At 40.5% G+C, this 19,019-nt stretch overlaps 2 protein-coding genes across 2 annotated transcripts; one reads left to right on the plus strand and one right to left on the minus strand.

Annotated features, from left to right (window-relative positions):
• The first annotated feature begins 4,803 nt into the window (after positions 1 to 4,803).
• On the plus strand, positions 4,804 to 14,323 carry sh3d19 (SH3 domain containing 19). Its single transcript, XM_079552910.1, has 16 exons — positions 4,804 to 5,683; positions 7,520 to 7,570; positions 8,407 to 8,514; positions 9,168 to 9,280; positions 9,529 to 9,569; positions 9,732 to 9,951; positions 10,039 to 10,107; positions 10,784 to 10,927; positions 11,014 to 11,077; positions 11,298 to 11,428; positions 11,509 to 11,564; positions 12,103 to 12,338; positions 13,237 to 13,280; positions 13,358 to 13,535; positions 14,003 to 14,097; positions 14,180 to 14,323. Exons 1-16 carry the CDS (start codon positions 5,224 to 5,226, stop codon positions 14,285 to 14,287), a joined length of 2,118 nt encoding a protein of 705 aa, XP_079409036.1. The 5' UTR covers positions 4,804 to 5,223; the 3' UTR covers positions 14,288 to 14,323.
• Positions 14,324 to 15,115: 792 nt separating this feature from the next.
• Positions 15,116 to 17,672, minus strand: rps3a (ribosomal protein S3A). The gene is made up of 6 exons (XM_079554239.1): positions 17,571 to 17,672; positions 16,878 to 16,981; positions 16,457 to 16,644; positions 15,699 to 15,907; positions 15,497 to 15,606; positions 15,116 to 15,288 (listed from the first exon to the last, which is right to left on the minus strand). Exons 1-6 carry the CDS (start codon positions 17,630 to 17,632, stop codon positions 15,161 to 15,163), a joined length of 801 nt encoding a protein of 266 aa, XP_079410365.1. The 5' UTR covers positions 17,633 to 17,672; the 3' UTR covers positions 15,116 to 15,160.
• Between the last annotated feature and the right edge of the window lie 1,347 nt (positions 17,673 to 19,019).

Genomic DNA, 19,019 nt, shown 5'->3' on the forward strand with positions numbered 1-19,019 from the left:
AAGATCAGACAGGTCCTAAAGAACTCGTCAAAGCTAAGGTAAGAACATATCTCAGTATGTAAAAACGGTGGCCTATTCCTTTAAAGGTCACCCTGGGTGCCCCGCGGGTTGTGACTCTGTATGAGTTTAAAATAAAGCTATTTTAATATAATATGGGGTCAATATCCTATAAGTGAACAGTGTACGGTTAAGTCTTTAGGATTTGTTTTTAACTGGTAGCCCTCGAACAACTTAATGCTCTTAAAGTAGCCCTCAGCTGAAATAAGGTTGGTGACCCCTGCTTTAAAGGGACTAGATGGAATTTTACATTATTATACTCGCTGCTGCCACCTTAGGTCGAACGCGTAACTGCAGTTTGTATATTTAGCTCCTGCATGACGAAGCTTCGGACCCGAATTAAGAACTTTTTGAGTTACAGTCCAGGATTTTAGAGGCAGTTGTGGTGAACACGTCTGGGCTCATTCATTAGGACATGACTAGTGCAAGTAGTACATTTTTAAACTCCTTCTAGTCCCTTTAAGCTAATTTCTAAATGACCGTGCTGTGTTATGGTATATTAGGCTTACCACAGCTATATGATATTGCAATATTGATCATTTGCCGAGACATTGCTCCGTCCTCATAAACTTAACTATTGAAGAGGACATGCTCTGAATGAAAGTATCCGAGAGAAACTGATCCGATTATGCTGTTTACATTCTAACTTGATAAACATCCCTGCCCTTTCCGTTGAAGTAAGTGTAACAGAGCCATGGCACAAACTATTTCCTGCATGGTGACATTCCAGCTTGGCAGACTGGTCAGGTAAACACACACCGGGGAGCCTGAGGTACCCAGGCCCCGCCCACTGTCCTCTTGTGTCTGCTGCTGATGTGTGCGTGTGTGTTTGTGTGTGTGACTTTTCACTTTGTCACAAGTCTGAGAACCAGGAAAGAGGACACCAATGGAATGATTCCGCTAAAAAACTAACAAATCTGACCTGGATTCTAAACTCTGCAGGTAGGAAAGTAGCTTTGGGTGATTTAGAGCTAGTGGCAGGTGCCGAAGGGCTTGAAGGTGCAGGTGTCTAATTTACTCAGTGGTTTTGATAAAGTCACACAGTGTTTAGAAACAGCAGGTGCTAAAGGAGTGATCGAAAGGGCTGGCTGGGTTTCTATTGTTTAATGGTAACTGGAAGCTAATGGCTAACAAGTAACAGGTGCAGCAGGTGGGACAGCTACAATATAGTCACACAGTTTCAGGAAACGAATATGGCAACAATGTAACCACAATAGCCAACTGGTAGTCAGTAAGATAATCTTTCTGAAAAGTTTGTATAGGAGCAGGTTATGTTGCAGTCTAATACTAAAATTATATATTATTGTCTATCGGGGAGAACTACATTTACCCCTCAGGAATGCTTTTTAAATAGAAATCTGTCAATTTAGGAGATTCAAACCCTTCATACAACAATTCTAGACCCAATTCCATTCATCGTAGTTGTGGTGTTTCGTTCATTCATTTGTTTAAGTTTGGTTTGTGGTTAGTTGCAGTCATTACTATTCATTCATATAGCATTTATTTAAAGGTTCAAACTCCAACTTTTTAAAATCAAGAATAAAATAACTTTTTTTTTACTATCAGACTTCATTATATCATGGAATAAATGTAGATTGACTTAAAGCCTGATCAGATTGACTGCTAACATTAATTTTTGCCAAAATCAAACTACACATAATATTGCTGCATTTATTTCAAGCTGGAAAGTCCCACTCGATTCCAGAATCTCTGGATGTTTATTGTCACAATTAAAGCAGCAGCTGGTTTCTCTGGATTCGTCAGGGTTGGGTTCTTGTCCAACGTGTTTACAATGGTGCTTAACTAAGAGTGACTTAACACATTTCAGCATTGTTCATAGAGTTGATGTAATTGTGTAGTTATGTGTCAATGGAAAATTTCCGGTAAAGAAATCAGATTTGGATGTCCTTGAGTGTGTGATAAAGAATCAAAGATTGTCTATTACAGTTTTTGAGCTCCTGATGTGTACACATTCGCTTGTGTCTGGTGGTAATTCATTCCTTTTCCAGGTCCTGTTCCTGATAGGCTCAAGCCCAATCCCACACAATCCAGGTATGTAAGACTGTTGTCTCTGTGAAAACTAGATCATTCCTCCTAAAGGGATATTACGCTAAAAGAGTGTGCTGAAGAAATGAAAGCAACAGTGTTGTTTACATAGCTGGGAAGTTGGCTGGCCTAATTAGCAGTAGATGGGACTCTACTATCAGGAGAGACTGAGTATCTGTGGTGAAGTGACTGTAAACAAAGATCCGCCCTGCATTTCTTTGGGGAAAAGGAAGGATTCGTACTGCACCGCGGCCAAAGATTTCCAAGAAGGTCAATGAATGAGCTGCTGTTCTTTGTGGTTAAATGTGTGATGCACTTTCATGTATCATCACAACGGGACCGAATCCATTTAGGATGATGACTTGAATAAACTGAATCACTGCCGTTCATTGTAGTATAACTTGACCATACATCTTCCTCCTTTGTCTTCTTCAGTCAAGGACCTCTATCATCTTTAAAAGCTGTAATAAAACGCAGTAAGTGTGCCTCGACAATCTATCTACATTACATGATAATATTCACATGGTACTTCTGAAATTGTATTATATTCTACTTTTTTTTCCTCTCTCTCAGCAAAATCAAAATCTCAGATCAAGCACAGCAGAGGTAATTATAAAAGGTAAAAGCTTTATGCTGTTATTTCACATTTGACCCATTTTACTCATACTTCTCAGAGTTCCAAATAGACCACACATTAAATATTCTACAAGTTAAATGCCCACTGACGATATTTATGATTTCTAGTTGTCAGAGGTTTGCTCAGTTTGTTTTGCTTCATTAAAATTTCAACAGAAGTTTTATTCACATTTTTACTTTTGTACTATAGGCGACCAGAAATCACCATCCTCTCAGCAGAACCTTTGGACAGCGGTAAAGGGAGTCCAGGTCGTCCACTGGTGTCCTCTGCCCCGCGCGCCCCTCCTCCTCAGGTTAGCTGGTCCCAAGTGGTTGCCTCACCTTTTTATTCATTCATTTACATATAAGTGATTCCTTAAGTCTAGTGACCTTTATGACAGCCATCTCATGCTTTTCTAGCCTGGCACTTGCTTAGGAATAAAATTTGCATCTGGGCATTTCAGGCTATATGTTATGTAATCTATTTTTGTCATGACGTAGCGCCCACAGTCCTTTCATCAGGTCCAGGAGACCCAGGAGGAGCACGTTTCCAAGCCTGTAGCACCTCCCCGACGCCTGAACTGCACAACCACCGACTCCACACAAGACGCCGCTGCTCCAACTACAACTGCTGGTGAGCTGCTTTAAGCGTAACTGTCTACTTTCAATGATAAAACAGCAAATGGACTGATAAGGAAACGCAAAATAGCGTTGTTGTTTTTATGTTTGTTTACTGAATCAACCTTTCTTCATAGATTCATATGGGAAATATGTAACTTCAGAGGCTTTTTTTTCAAAATGCTTTTTTTTTGCCCTCTATGGAAGAGCATCTCCACGTAAAGTGCATGTGACAGGTTTTAATGCTTTTGAAAATATGACTTAATAAGAAGGATAACACCAGTAGCATGACACTGGAATAACATGTTGGGCAGAAAAGTTATTTTTATTTTTAAGCTGCTGACAGGAAGTGACATAGATAAAGGTAACACTCATTTCCCATTGACAAAACATTGTCGGCACGGCAAAAGTTTAAAATTGTTTGCCTTCATCTATGTCACTTCCTATATAATTGTGTAAACTATGTTTTAGCAAAAGTTGTGTCTAATGTGTCATATGCACTTTAAAGGTGCTCTATGCAACTTTTTATGTAAAAAGAAAGTTGATATTAATGTTTGGCCTTTCAGTGACCCAGCGAATACTTGGGTGGTTAGCACAGCGCATAGGATGCTCCAGGATCAATAGTTATTTAGGTTCTCACTGCTTATTGAACCTTTTCCATGATTATGTATATATTCCATTCCGAAAATATACCGGAAATCCGATAAAATAAAATTGAAAGGTCAAATATACACTAAAATTATTTTTTTGTCCATAAAAAGTAACATAGTGCACCTTTAAAGTAGCACTTACAGACACCAAATGTTTTGTTTGTCAATATTTGTTGATATCTAATTCCTTGCCAGGTTCTTTGCCTGGAGCTTTCATGGTCAGCAAACAAGGCAAAATGTGATAACTAAGTATTTATATACAAATACTATATATACAAATAAACCTCAGACAAAATCATTGCACATACGATGTCAAAGAAAAACAAAAAATAAATCTGTCTTTACTTAATGTCCATTTTGTCTCTGTATGTACTACCCTCTTGCCCCTCACTTTAACCAGGTGCGTTTTCTCCAGTTCGGCTTTACCCAAATTCAAAAGCTTCTTGATTGAGCCTTGCCGTGTTGTCATCACTTTTTTTTTTTTTTTTTCCACTTTTTTTTTCCACTTTTTTGTTGTGTTTTTTGTCACATTTTTGTCTCGTTTTTGTCACTATTTTGACGCTGTTTTCAAGAAGCTTTTAGATTGCCAAACTGCAGAAAATGTGCTCAGTTCAGGAGAGGGTTTAAGAGGTCTAATAATAGAAAACCTGCAATCATATTTGTTCTCATAATGATTGTGACCTTTTTTGTGGCGACTTTGTTTTGCCAGGCAGTGTAAATGTGTGTGCTAAAGCGTGTTTGCATTATATTATTGCAAATATTTCTGACTGCAGGTAAAAGGCCTCCAAAACCACCAAGACCTTGTGCTCCCAAGAACAGAAAAGCTTTATCCGCTGACCCCATCAATGTGAATTTCAACTCCACACCATCCCATAGTCATCGAGATACAGAATCCAGCTTAGCTTTATGTACTCAGACTGACGGCATCGCCTCTGTCACTGTCTATTGGAGTAATACACCCAGCACTGAGGCTACTTCTACTACTGCTGCTGCTACAACTACTACTACTACTTCTATACAGCCGGTCCCTCTTCCTCGCATCAAATCTAAAAGGCCACGTATTCTACCAGAGGAATCCCATACTTTGGTGCAGCTTAGTGAACATTCTAACTGTTCAAACTGCACTGCGGACACTGTCCCATCCAACAAGTATCTAGAAGAACTATTGGAGGTCTTCAATTCTGAAAACTTTGACATTTTGAACCAATCTTGTGCAGAAACAGAGGATGCGGACGAGATGAGTGGCACCAATAGTCTCCGTGCGAGGATCAAGGCGTTCGAAAACCAGGCTGATGAGGCCGCGCAACCAGCCAAGCCGCAGCCGAAATCAAGAACGAAACCACCGGTGGCGGCTAAACCTTCCGAAGCGATAGCACGCCAAGTTAGCGCGGATGATCTCTACGAAGAGGTCTGTTATTCGCCCCCGACGCCGGCGCCCAAGCCCGCTCAGAAACCAGAGGGAGGAGCAGGTAATAGGTCGGTGACGGAGGAGTTGACTGCGATCTTGGCCCAGCACAGGTCAAAGCCTCCGAAGCTGACCAGGGACAGCAGCATCCACGATGAGGAGTTTGTCAAAGTGCCCCCCACGCTTCCAGCCAAGCCCAACGCCAAAGAGCCGCTCAAGCCCAATCTGAACATCAACAACCACAACAACTACTCGGCACAGCCTGTGTACGAGGATGCGGAGAGTGGATCAAGTGAGTATCTTTCTCTGGTTGTTTTTTCTTCATTTAGGTCGTGATGGTTTAGGGCAGTGATGAGCAGCGTCAGGCTCGAGGGCAAATCTGACCCTCCTGCATAGAACCTCTGGCCCTCAAGATGATTTTGACAAATGTTACTCAATCAGCGAAAACACCCGGTAAACTATTCTAAAAATGTGGGGGGAAAAATCCTTGCAAAATGCCCTATTAGGTCTTAATATTGAACACAATGTTGGCATTTGGAAAAGTTGATGCTTTACTTTGGCGCTGCAATTGGGATATTTGGCGCTTGGTATTTTGACGATTTGGGTTTCCTTTGGGGGCTCGGGTCTCCCCTATGAAACCAAAACGTGTACATTAGGCTAAAATATGTACATGTTTACCAGCTCGGTAAACATGACCATGATCCTGACAGGGTTGAAGCCAAATTTCCCAATGGGGAACAATAAAGTATATTATATAAAGTACAAAATCACTCCAACTTACCCCCCGCCTGAACCATATAATACAAAAAACAAAATAATAGACTCCTCCTCACTCCTCCCCGTTTGCCTGACGAAGCATGTTCCTAAAAAGGGCATAAGGGCGGGATCTTCACTGTAGATTCGGCCCTTGCGTGATGTGTTGTTCGCGCTGCTCCAATGCTAACAGTCCGACCCTCATTAGTGCGAGATTTCAATTAATTTTTTAAATGAAAACCAGCCTGATTTCTTTAATTGTAACTAACCCAGCGTTATCACAGGTGGAATATCTAGCTAAAGAAAATTAGAAACCAGTCTGTAAAGTTGTTTTTAACGTGTCTAAAGCGCAATGCATTCCAATGGGCAAACAGCGGCTATATGGAGGCACTAAAGCAATGGTGGAGCAATGGCGGCCCCTAGTGTCGTTTCCACAAAGCAGAGCAGCCGGCGGCCACTGGCCTGAACCGAGCACATTTCCTCCAGTTTGGCTTTACTCAAATATAAAAGCTTCTTTAAAAAAGCGTCAAAATAACAACAAAAATGAGGGGGGAAAAAACGATGAAAAAGTGACAAAAATGTGATGAAAAAGTGACATAAATGTGTGTCAAAAAAGCTGCAGAAAAACCACAAAAAAGTATGACGACAAACAAAAGTGACGACAACACGGCAACAACGCGAGGAAAACAATCGGTCTTAGCTTTCAAATGAGGTGTTACTCTGTCCTTTAGTGCAGTGGTTTTCCTTGAAGCCTGTGCGTGCTGTTCTCGGGCCGCGCCCTCCCTCCCAGTCCAAAACTGGGGCCCCCATAAATGTATCAAGACATGAAAATAATTCCTATTAAGTATTTATATATTTTATATTTATATTTATATATATTTATTTATTTTTTACAGTTTGTATCGAGGAAAGTCAAAGTTTTTGGTGTTAGTAAGATGAAAAATTTGCAGAGCTAGAATTGCTTTTACTCGGAGCGATAGAGGTCAGGGAAAAGTTTTGCATTTGCAGACAATGATTTTAATTCATAAAATATTTTCTTGTCAGTGGGTGGTGAAGAAAGCCCGTACAGCGAGTATGAGTACGTGGACAATTTAGACCCATCAAGTGAGTAATGCTGTGTCATGTTATTATCACAAAGAAAGAAAGCCAGTAAATAGTTGCCATATTTTTCCACTAAAACCAAACATTTCCAAATAATGACTTTGCATAGCGTTGGAAGCTCCTCATGATCCAATGGAAAACGAATATGACATTCCAGACAATACATATGGGGACGATACATCACGTGAGTTACTACGTTTTGTGATATTCTCGGAAGTCGTTTCAAACTTACCGTATTGAAAATGTGTATATATTTTTGGGACCACATAAACAGAGGAGCCTGGAAATACACAAAGGGAATATGACTTTGTGGAATATGCACCGAGTACGAGTAGTGAGTAATAGTACATATAATACATGAATACAATAATACATTTGCAAATTAGAAATCAACAGACGGCTGATGTTTTGATATAACCACAGAAAAACCTGATCTTGTGGACAAAACATATGAGGACAAAACATCAAGTGAGTATAATTTGCAAAACCGTGACTAGTCAAGGGAATGATGGGCTCTCCATGCAGGAAACAATCAGGGTTTAAAGGTATAATATGCAGGATGTACAAAATACGCCCCTCCTGCTGAAAACCTGAAAGTCTTTAAGCCCTGCATATTTTACTTTTAAAGGTGAAAATAAATCTTCCTCAAAAGTACAAAAGTGTTAGGGTTGCACAATTTGCACAAAAAATACCATTGCATTTTTTTCTGATAAGCATATTCTGAAATTTAGATTGAGTTCCCAGTGCACATTTTAACAAGTGTGAGAGAAGACTAAAATATGAACAAAATATGTGTTTATTTTGGTCGGGACAGTGCATGTTAATGAACACAGGAACTAAAACAAGAATTTACACATTTCAGAAATGACTGACTCAGCAAATTTCATACTTTACAAATTCCAATACAGATAAATAATTATATCATTATATGATATATAATTTAAACCTTTTAGATTTGCTTATTGCAACCATTAAAATTATCATTTCTATTCCATTGTGCAACCCTGCTATGTACTACTTTAGTATTTCCGATATGAGGGTCCTCTGTCGCTTTATGGTGCTTGCTTTTCTCCCTGACTCAGGCTTGGGACCAACAGAAAGATGCTGTTTTTCTTCTTTTGTTGCATTCGTGTAAACATTTTGACTTTCTTTCTATTTCAGACAATTTCCCTGTCAAGCCGGAGCCAACCAAAAGCAACTACGCGGGCTCCAGACAAAGTCTGACCAAGAGACCCACCACCATCATTGTCCCCAGCAAAAGTGCCTCTTGTGAGTTCAGCTGTCTTTTGCACCAAATATAAACAACAGTTTTAACTTAATGTATCTGTATATTGTAGATATGCTAAATTTATACATTTTCATAATCACCTTCCATTTCCCTGAGGGGTTACAAGTGTGTGGTTAGCAAAATACTGTTTTCTCCTGTGAACTTCCATTAAGTCTTAGTTTATTCTCAGTTCACATCGGCTCATGTCTTTCCTTTTTGCTTCTTTTTCTGGTCAAATTAAGAGATGCACTCAAGTGTCCAGGTTATTAATGGGAATTTTATGTTTCCTGGTTTTGTCTGGTTCATGTAAACACAGAATCCTGGTTTCAGTTTCCTGGATAAACCAATATCCTGGTTATTAAAAACCAGGATATTCTCACCGGGACCTTCCCACAGTTTCCAGGTGACTGTACCATGTAAACACAGTATCCTGTTTTTTCAACATTGCTGATGTACTGAGTTGTGTATTGCCTAGTCCATCTGGCTGATGTGCAGAAGAAAAGAAGAAAAAGAGCGGTGGAACGTTCTCAACTTAAACTACCCAGTCCAGTTGACAATATTTGAAAACCTCGAGAGCTTATACAAACACCCTATTTGGAAGCTTTAATCCCTAGTAATAAATGTAACAGGGACGCGTGTTGTGTTGTCTTTATAGTTTCAGATGGTTTTCAGGACAGCCCCCCTCCCCTGCCTGTCCAGAAGCCCGTGGGAACGCTCAACACACCTCAGCGGAGCAACAGGCATTCAGTCGCCTGTTTCCCACCTCAGGTAATCTATGTAGAAAGTGAAGATTCAGTATTAACATTTTGATTTGACTGTAGAAATACAACAAATGGCATGTCCAACAAACCACCAAGTACAGTACATGCTGCTTTGCACACAGTTACTGATTCTGTCCCTCTTGTTGAACTAAGAGACCGTTGTAGGTCTGAGGTGAAGCTGGACTGAGCACATACTGTTTCTATGATGTCGACTGTCTCAATAGTGTGTGTAAAGGTGCATTTGTGTCTTTATAGGCGTCTCCCAGTGCTGCACCAGAACCATCGCTACCACCACGGTAAGTAAGCCTCACATTTATATTTATCAATACATTTTTCATAGATAGTTGAAGTTACGTTCATACATGCAAAGTTCTTTGTATACCAGCATCACCAAACAAACTATACAAAAGAAAACATTTGAACCTTTCTAAATGTTAGCATTTTCTGGTGGACTTTAGGAGGGTCACAACCAAAAAAACGCTCCCACCTCGGCCTCCCTCGATGGGCTCCGGCCCAGGCCCGGGCAGACCTCCCCCTCCACGTGTGGAAGCCGCCAGTCACACCAACTCCACGCCTCGGGACACTCCACCCAAACCCCAGCCACCAAAGCCCCAAAAGAAAGGCCTTGTGCTGCCCCCCAGGCCCAACCCAGGACACCAGCTCTACAACAAATACACTGTAAAAGACATTCTACATCATTATCATTATTTGTTTTTATTTTTAACAAATATTGCACCTTTTTGCTAAATAATTTCTGTCTTTCAGCTTCAAGTTCCCCACGCAGTTGCATCCAGCGACTGCAGCGGCAGCACTACTAGCGAGCTCTCGTTTCAGGTCATTAAAATTAAAATGGATTTAAATTACGTGCAGCACCTGATCTAATATCATAATGCATGTATTGTTTATTAGCACAATGGATTAAAATGCAAATTTGGCGTATGGGACTTAGAACATTAGCAACTGTACCAGGCCTTTTTATGGGAATAACCAAAAATGCAGCGTAAGGAGGTCAAACTGGGCCACTCACTGGTCACACATTTCAGCAACATCACAATCAAAAAATCAGATTTGGCAGCACTGTCATCAGCACTGGGTTGTTCGAGTGTTAAGGACGTTTTGCCTTTCACCTGAACAGGCTTTGAAAGCAGTTAAAAGTCTTTTATCTTGAGATTCAGGATTAATCTCTCCGGGCGGGGTTTACCTTGTTATTAGTACCACCCATCTTTATTGACCTTATTCAGAGCAAAGGTGGGTGTTACCAATAACAATGTAAACCTCTCCCTGCTGGATAAAATGTGTATAGTTGGTGACGAAGCCTCTTGAGGTGAGAGGCGAAACATTCTCACCACTAAAACAACAGATGAGGGATTGAGAACTTTAGTCTACGGTGGAAAACTCTTTTACTGATCTGATAATAATTTTGCTGTTTTTAAATGTCGAGGTTTTGTTTCCTGTATGTACTAACTTATATAAAATTATTATAAATATACAGTGATCTATTTCCCTGTAGAAAAACGAAGTCCTGGTGCTGGTAAATACCATAGACCCGAATACATTTGAGTGTCAAGTGGGTGACCGAAGAGGAAGAGTGCACAGGTCCAGTATGAAGGTCATCACTCCGCTGTCCGACGCCTCACAAGCCACACCACCTCAGGTATTGTCTCTATAGTTATGCAGGAACAAGCACATTTATTTGATACTTAATTGTTGAAATATTTTTACTTTCATTATTTCTATTAGGCTGGCAAACCAACAGGATCAGGCAGTGGACTAACAGTGGAGGTCCTACATGACTTCAGCCCAGGTACGGGTCATTATCAAACAAAAATGCAATTCTTTGTGTTTCGTAGTGCGCCCTCTGCTGGTGTATAACATAACTGCATTTTATAATCTTTTCAAACCTAAGGCTATTATCCACATGTTACTTTAGATACATTACAAATAAAACGATGGCTAAGGGGTCTAAGGAAGTCGGTGTAGCTTGGTTGCAATTATTCCTTGATTCCGCTGTGTTGTTTCCGTAGAGAATCCTGGAGAGCTGGGTCTAAAAGCAGGAGATGTGGTGATTATGGTGGAGCAGGTGGACGACGAGTGGTACAAAGGAACTTGCAGAGGGTCCAGTGGCTTCTTCCCCATCAACTATGCCAAAGTTCTGGTACGGCTTTTTGCAAACAATACTGCCAAAACATGCTCAACCAAATGATCAAGAAAGTAATGACTGTCTCCACTGTACAGACAAACTCACCGCGACTTCCTGACCGGACAGGCAGGAAGCCATCTGTGACCGTCAGGTACTGCCCAGTTTTGTCGTTTGTACATGAAAAACATACTTAAAAATTAAAATTGAACTTACTGACTGAATGAGCAAGGACTGTAAAGACCAAACACAAATAATTACTCAAACTTAGAGCAACAGGCATGTTTTCAGTGAGGGAGCATTGTTCTAACACACATCTCCTTTTAGGACTAGCCACATACATGTGACTGTGTCCTGTCCAGGGCTGTTCAGCAAATGATTAACAACTGCAACTGCCATCTCATTAAAAAGAAAACCTGACTTTGAAATTAATGAGAAACTTTGAGGTGGCTCCTCATTAAATTCTTTTTTAGGGCCCTGAAACTCTTGCATCATTAGTGGAACATTTATTACAGAACAAGTACAATACGGGGTCAGGAGTATTTAAGCGTACGGACAGTTCTTCATTTGTCAAATTAAATAGATGCGATCTTAATGTATCTTCTCGCAACTTAGGGAAAAGCAGTAATAAATTGCCAGAGCCTTTGCCATGAGGTATTTCTTGGGCTACATGTGTTTTTTTGTTTCTGCAGTGGTCCGAGGTGCGTGGCGAGGTTCGACTTTGAGAGCGAACACAGTGACGAGCTGAGCTTCTCCGAGGGAGACGTGATCCAGCTCAAGGCCTATGTGGGACAGGACTGGGCCCGGGGACAGCTGGGGACCTTCAGCGGAATCTTCCCCCTCAACTTTGTGGAGATCATCCAAGATCTGCCCCAAGCTCCCAGCCAGAAGCAGCAGCAGACACCGCTCAAAAAGATAGCACTTCCTGGTGAGTGAGCAATGTGTGTCAGTTCAAAAGACCACGTCAAAGTAAATGTCTGGATTGGTCTGGATTTGGTGTACAGACGTGGTTGTGTGGATAATTATTCTATTATTTCTTGTCACCTTTCTTGCTATGACTACATGTGTGGCATGACAGGAATCTGTTCCACTGTTGTGAATTCATTTGGCGGTGTTTACAATAGAGGCGGACCAGGGTCACTGGTCACTCCCTGATTCTGATAACATTTTGTTACAAACTAAAAATAGACTGCACCACTGATAACTTCCAGCATTTGAGGTTTGAACCTGTTGAACATGGTTAGTTACGACTTCAGTTTTCTAAGACCTAATATTTATCTAACTACTGCATATTGTTTTTCTTTTGAAACAAAAGAAAATGTACTATCGTGCAGCTGATCAGAATTTCAAGAATAGAATTATACAAAACAAGGAAACTAAGCATTTCCAAAATCATGTCAGAGAAGGATTAACTAGAGTATAATTTTGAAACTTTGCTTCCAAAACCACAGTATATCTGTGAGTAAATCCATCATTGCTGGCACGGTTAGGGCTTTCACAGCAAAAAGGTCTCGAGTGGGACTTTTCTGCGTGAAGTTCGCATGTTCTTCCCGTCCTCTGTGAGCTCCTGTTTCTCCTACGTCTACAAAGTAAAAACATGTACAATAAATCTCAGTGAGACTTCCCTGGTCAAATAAATGTTTACACTGCTCACTCGACTGTAAACCTCAAGAAGACAAAAGCTTTGAGGTTATTTTTTGCTGCAGCTACTTGAATTATGAACAGATCAAGTTGCATATTAACAATTTGCTGTGCATTTATTAATTTAAATGTGTAATTATCTCATTAATAATGCATAATAACTAGTTATATCTCCCCTGTTTTAGGCATGTCTAAATCAGCACACTCCAAAGTGGCTCCTCCTGCTCAGGTGAGCTGAACAGAGTTTCTTGCAGCACCAGTATTTCCATCATCACCGTCGTTAACTCTTTGGTATTCCTGCCTCAGTCTGGTGCGGAATGGGTTGTTGCTCTGTATGACTTCACGGGGAACTCAGAAGGAGACCTGTCCTTTGAGAAAGGAGACCGTATCCTCATCACTAAGCACATCGACCAGGAGTGGAGCAGCGGGAGGCTTGACGGGCGTGAGGGCATGTTCCCTCGGGCGTTTGTGGAGAGCAAAACAGGTAGTCTGTTAAATCTGTTTTTTTAGAACCTCTGCCTGTGTGATTGAATAATATTGTCACTTTTTGTATTGACAGAGAAGATTTGAAACTTTGGGCTAGTTTTTTGGACACACCCACTTGTAAATTTGAGTGTTGTAAATACAGATATTAACCATGATGAACCAGGTCAAAGCATCGCAAAATTTGCTCTTTACGTTCTCTCTAAAAGCTTTTATTTCACTGGGCCAATTCATTTTAAAAGTCTTAATAAACACTCTTGTTTGACTTGTGACTTTTTGAATTAAGAGACAATGTAGAGAGGATTCTGATACAGGAAGTGTGCCTTATTGTTTTTTTCTTCCACAAGTTTTTGTACCATTTATACTTTTAATGTGCTTACATTGTCTTGAATATATTAACCATTAAACAACCATGATTTATATACAAATCATTGCTCATCTAGTGCCTCTGTGCTAATTATTCAGCAGGTCAAACGAGCCATCAGAATGGAGGCACAGGTGCTGTGAGGGTCAAAGCTCTGTTTGACTTTGCATCGACCTGTGAAGAGGAACTTTCCATAAAGGTTAGAATTTAAGCAAGCCTACATGATGCTGCCAAAAATATCATCATATTGAGTGTATTTTTGATCATTTCTATTTGTACAGGTTGGGGACATCGTCACTAATGTGGAGTCTGTTGACAACGAGTGGTTCCTAGGTGATCTAAGAGGAAAACGGGCTCTGGTCCCAAAGAACTATGTTCAGGTCATGTGACCTTGTCACGTGACCTGCATAATGAACTGCCTATGAGAAGAGAACAGTATTCAAGCAGCTGTCATTTTAGTTTTGTATGAAGATTGATGTGATATGTTATAAATTAAAGAAATGTATCTATTCATTGATGGAAGGGACTTGTTCTATTGCCCCATCTAGTGGCCAGAGTACTTATTGACTTTAAAAAAAAAAAAAATGTTATTGATGATGCAAGCATAACAAGTCGGAAAATGCAAACATTCATATAATTCATAAATTGTAGCTGTGTGGAGAATTGTCTGAAACCTGCTAAATACTGTTTTAGACTTTAGACCAATGTTATGAATAGCCTATTGTATTTGCTCTATAACAGGGTTTATACAGGTAGCAACTAAATGCTTTTGAATTGCCATGTTTTATTCCCATAAACGCAAAAAAAAACTGAGCAATGTCAGTTTGAATTAAATTTCGTTTTCTTCAATATTACACCCCTCGCGCCCCGTCAGCTATAATGTAGCCTGTTCAAGGACATTTTGTCTGACAGACATTGCTGCAAAGCTCTCCATCTGCTTTACAAATTAATTTTATTTCTTATAAGTCCCGATTGACAAAGAGCGCGTGCCACAGGTGCACGACAATATGTTGTCACTTTGACAGAGGGAGAGATTACATGCGAGGTCTATATCTTCACTTCATATACTCATCTACACTGATCATGCATCAGGTACAGACACTTGACCTGGAGATCAGGTACATCACTTTAGTAAAATGTACATTCTACACCATTCTGAGAACCTGTGCAACTTAGAGTTAGTTTATGAATATTAAACATATTGGTCAATGCAAAGACAAAAGCCTGTTGGTCATTTACATTTTTTATTAAATCTGTCGGGTTTAGACGGTCTCCTGGATGGGGGGCTCATAGCCATCAGCCCTCTCCACCTTTGCTCCAGTGTCGTCACCAGAGGCTTTTGTCGCGCTGCCGGCGCCTCCCTCACCGTGGAGCTCCATTAGTTTGCCCACTGGAAGTGAAGTAAATCAAAACAGATTTAATAAAGATTATGACAAGCTCTAAAAACAGACTAATAGAGCATTTCAAGGAAAACAAATGTTTGATCACGGAACGTCAGCTGATCTCAAGCGTAATCATGGGATCATATGGGACCGAAACTGTCATCATCTGTTCCCAACGTCCAGAAATAAAATAAGACCTTGTTAAAACGCACTTACATTCAAACTTGGGCTTCTTCAGCATTTTGACCTTGCGAACGAAGACGTCATATAGAGGGTAGATGGACTGGCAGGCCTTTTCGATGTCTTTGCCAACACTGTCAGGGATCCTAGAAACGCCACCATAAACAGTCATTATAATCCACAGGCCAAACATCAGGGAATACATCATCTTCAACCAAAACATTTGAACACAACTCACAGCTTGTTGACAACTTCCTTCAGGTCGTTTGTCTGCACTTCACGAGTCATGATCTCCATCATCTTCTTGCGGATCTGGCGAACCTGTTGGTGCTGGGCGTAGGAGGTCTTTCTGATCTGGTTGGTTCGCTTCTTTGTGAACCCCACGCAGAACAGGCGCAGGAGGTACCCGTCTGTGGTTTTCACATCCACATGGGCCTCAATCATGGTCTGCACAATAGATCAGATATAATTAGTTATTACTTTATGTTGAAAACACCTAGTTTCACTTTCCTATTCGAATCAACCGCAAAGCATTACACTTTTAAAACTGACAAGAAAAACAACTCTGAGAAGAGGAGCAGTGACAGCCATGTAACTTTTAAATCCTACCAGACAAAGAACAGGAATATACAATAATCTCTTTGGGCGAGTCCTGACCTAGAGGGAAACCCTTGTATGCATTTTAGTCTGGTACGGGGAGTAAATGTAAACTCCATGAGGAAAGGCCAAACCTGGTCTGAGAATTGAATCCATAATGTCTTGCTGCAAGGTGGGCGTGTCAAACTCTTTGCGCTACCATGCATTCTAATTGGTTATCATTTTTTCTGCTATCGGTACAGTAAAAATGCAGCTTATATCACAGCAATCACCAATTCTCCAACTGTATTCAAGGGAGAGTGCTTTGGCCTTGCCTCTCCATGAATAAGCATAATATCCAAGTTAATATTAAAGGTTTTGGGCTTGCTACAACAACAAGCAAAACATCAGAAATATTACCTGCCACTTCTTGACCATGGAGCACATCTTGTCTCTGGTCAGGTCCATGCCGTGGAAGTTGGTGAGGCAGTTTTTGCCCTGAACATCCTCTGTGATCAGCTTGAACTTCCTGAAGGCCACCTCGTCGTTCTGGAGGTCAGCAAGGCTCACCTCGAACACACGGCCCTTCAGACCGTCCGAGGCAATTTCTAGAACACAGTATTGGATGTCAGAAATCTGCTCACAACCATCGCATCACTGGTCTGCTGTAGAATGGGGAAAGTCAGATAATCTCAAAACAAAAGTAATCACAAAACAATCATTGAAAAGTTTTCGTCATCCGTTCCCAAAGGTCCATATGCAGAAGCCTTACAGTGTACTCTTCAACACAAGAACTTTGTTTTTAAATTGTGACTCAAGTAGAAATATTTCATAAACTTACTGGTTCCCTGAGTCCTGGTGACCAAGGTCTTGCCAAGATTGCGGATGTTGAACATAGCAGGTGCCTTGACATCATACCAGTCCTTCTTGGAGAAAGGGTCCACACTGTACAAACAAAAGGCTGAAATTTAGTGTTTTTATATCTACAAAACTGCAGTCAGTCAATGCTACATCATAATGCTAACACACCAGCACATCAAGGTACTGGTCAATACAAAGTCAGACTATGCCACAGGCAATTATAATCCAGATTAACTACAAAGGCAGCCCCTCTTTTGAACTATACAATTTAATTTGGTTGAAGCAAAACGTCTCCTCGTCACACAGTTAGCTATGCTAAGTACATCGATGCTAAGGTTCTTAGCCCCTGAGCCTGAACGCAGACCGTGCATGAAGCCAAATAAAAAAAGTGCAGCTTTTTAAAAGGAAGATTACAATTACGAGGTTAAACTAGACACAGTCCGATTAGTTCTAGACACGTCACACAAATTGCCACAGCGCATTTGAGAGAAAAGGCATGTGAACCCTCATGTGAACCCTTCAGCAGCACTGGGGCCGCCGGTGAGGCGACTAGACCTGCCACAGCTCAATCCGCAAAATATCGGCGTCATCCATCAGATTTAATAAAACTTAAATACTCATGTATAGATAGACAACACTGCGCTACTTCACAGTGTACGAATTTCCAACTTACATCTTCTTTTTGGCACCCTTTTTGCCGCCTTTAGTCAGCCTCTTGTTTTTGCCGACTGCCATGTTGGCTACAGGGAGTGAAAGAGGAGGAAATATGAAATCTCGCGAGCATTAAAGACTGCGGGATTGTAAGATATCGCGAGCATAGCTTGTGTTCGCGAGACCCCTCTGCTGGCAATAAAGCGTTATTGCAGTTACCATTATTACAATCAATGGTTACACTGCTATATTTCTGTTTAATAAAGCATCTGGAGGAAAAAAATAATTACACCAATCAATATAGTCCTATTGCATCTCCGGCAATATATATATAAAAGTAATTAATATAATTAGACAAATAAATAATTATCTCAGTTAATATTTACTTCCTGTAAGTTTTAGTGATTGAGCCAACATTATTAATATTTTAGGGCTTTTATTTATTCAATTCTATATTTTCTCTTGCGTTTTAGCAGCAGACCTATTCTTTGCATTTTTATTAGAATTTAGTGCAGGTGAAATGGTCTTTTTAAGTTTTAACAAGTAGGATGTGTTCTTGTGCGTGTTTGTTGTGATATGTTGTCGTTTATTAAGTGCTTTATTTGAAATGTCCAGCACTCTCCAAAAGTCAGATCCCTCTAGATCTGACTTTTCATAGCCTATAATGATTGTTTCTTTATATTAAACTATACCTGAGCACATTGACCCACAAATAGAGCAACAGTACGTTCACCTGTAGCATTATGTTTAGGCCTAGTCAAACGCTTAACAAATTTATTTTTTCATACGTCACATTTATTCTATTCACAATATTGTTATGAGTTAACCTGCCATTCTGACCTCAGAACAAGAACAACCAGTAAGGTGTGCTAGCGTGCCTTGCAAGTATTATCTTGTATAAGCTTACACATATTTAACAGTAACAAAAGGAATATGGGTCACTCCTTAAATTAAAATGTGACTTGTTTAGGCTATTTAGTTGTGGTTTGTAACTGTAGCCATTGCATTTTTACTCTCCCTATTTCTCTCCAGGAACCATTGCAAGCACAGTGCAGTGCACCCTGTAAAACATACCCATCTATTATAGGGTATCTGACAAAACAAAAAAAGTAGAACCTATCATTTTAGTTTCACACTGGCTCAAATGTCATAATGCTCTCTTATGAAGGACCGCCATTAGTCAGTGTAAGGAACTGTGCTGATAACAGACACAGCCGGTCTCTGGGTGATTCTGCTGCTTCCATGACTGCGTGTCCCTCAGGGTTCAGCGCCATTCTGCAGTGAGGTCAGTGGTACTTGTGATGCAGCTGCGTCTGTGGCAACACTGCTGCTCAGTCTCCCCTGTAACACATATATACAATAAAGCTTAATATTGTGATTACATTAAGCCTATATTGCACACGTCATGAGTAACTGATGAAAAAAGGTTTGCAAAGCACCACTGTCACATTGTCATAATGTTAGTGCATCA

This window comes from Gobius niger (genome assembly GCF_951799975.1).
Source record: "Gobius niger genome assembly, chromosome: 3".
In the NCBI taxonomy this organism is placed as follows: domain Eukaryota; kingdom Metazoa; phylum Chordata; class Actinopteri; order Gobiiformes; family Gobiidae; genus Gobius; species Gobius niger.

Bases quoted from the DNA above. Each gene is read 5' to 3' on its own strand.
- sh3d19 (XM_079552910.1), top strand. From the start codon at position 5,224: ATGAGTGGCACCAATAGTCTCCGTGCGAGGATCAAGGCGTTCGAAAAC. The intron at 7,571-8,406 runs GTACGAGTAGTG...TTTCTATTTCAG, and splicing joins CTTTGTGGAATATGCACCGA to ACAATTTCCCTGTCAAGCCG. The intron at 14,098-14,179 runs GTTAGAATTTAA...CTATTTGTACAG, and splicing joins AAGAGGAACTTTCCATAAAG to GTTGGGGACATCGTCACTAA.
- rps3a (XM_079554239.1), bottom strand. From the start codon at position 17,632: ATGGCAGTCGGCAAAAACAAGAGGCTGACTAAAGGCGGCAAAAAGGGT. The intron at 16,645-16,877 runs GTAAGTTTATGA...ACTGTGTTCTAG, and splicing joins CACCAGGACTCAGGGAACCA to AAATTGCCTCGGACGGTCTG. The intron at 15,289-15,496 runs GTAAGTGCGTTT...CTTCACTTCCAG, and splicing joins GAAGAAGCCCAAGTTTGAAT to TGGGCAAACTAATGGAGCTC.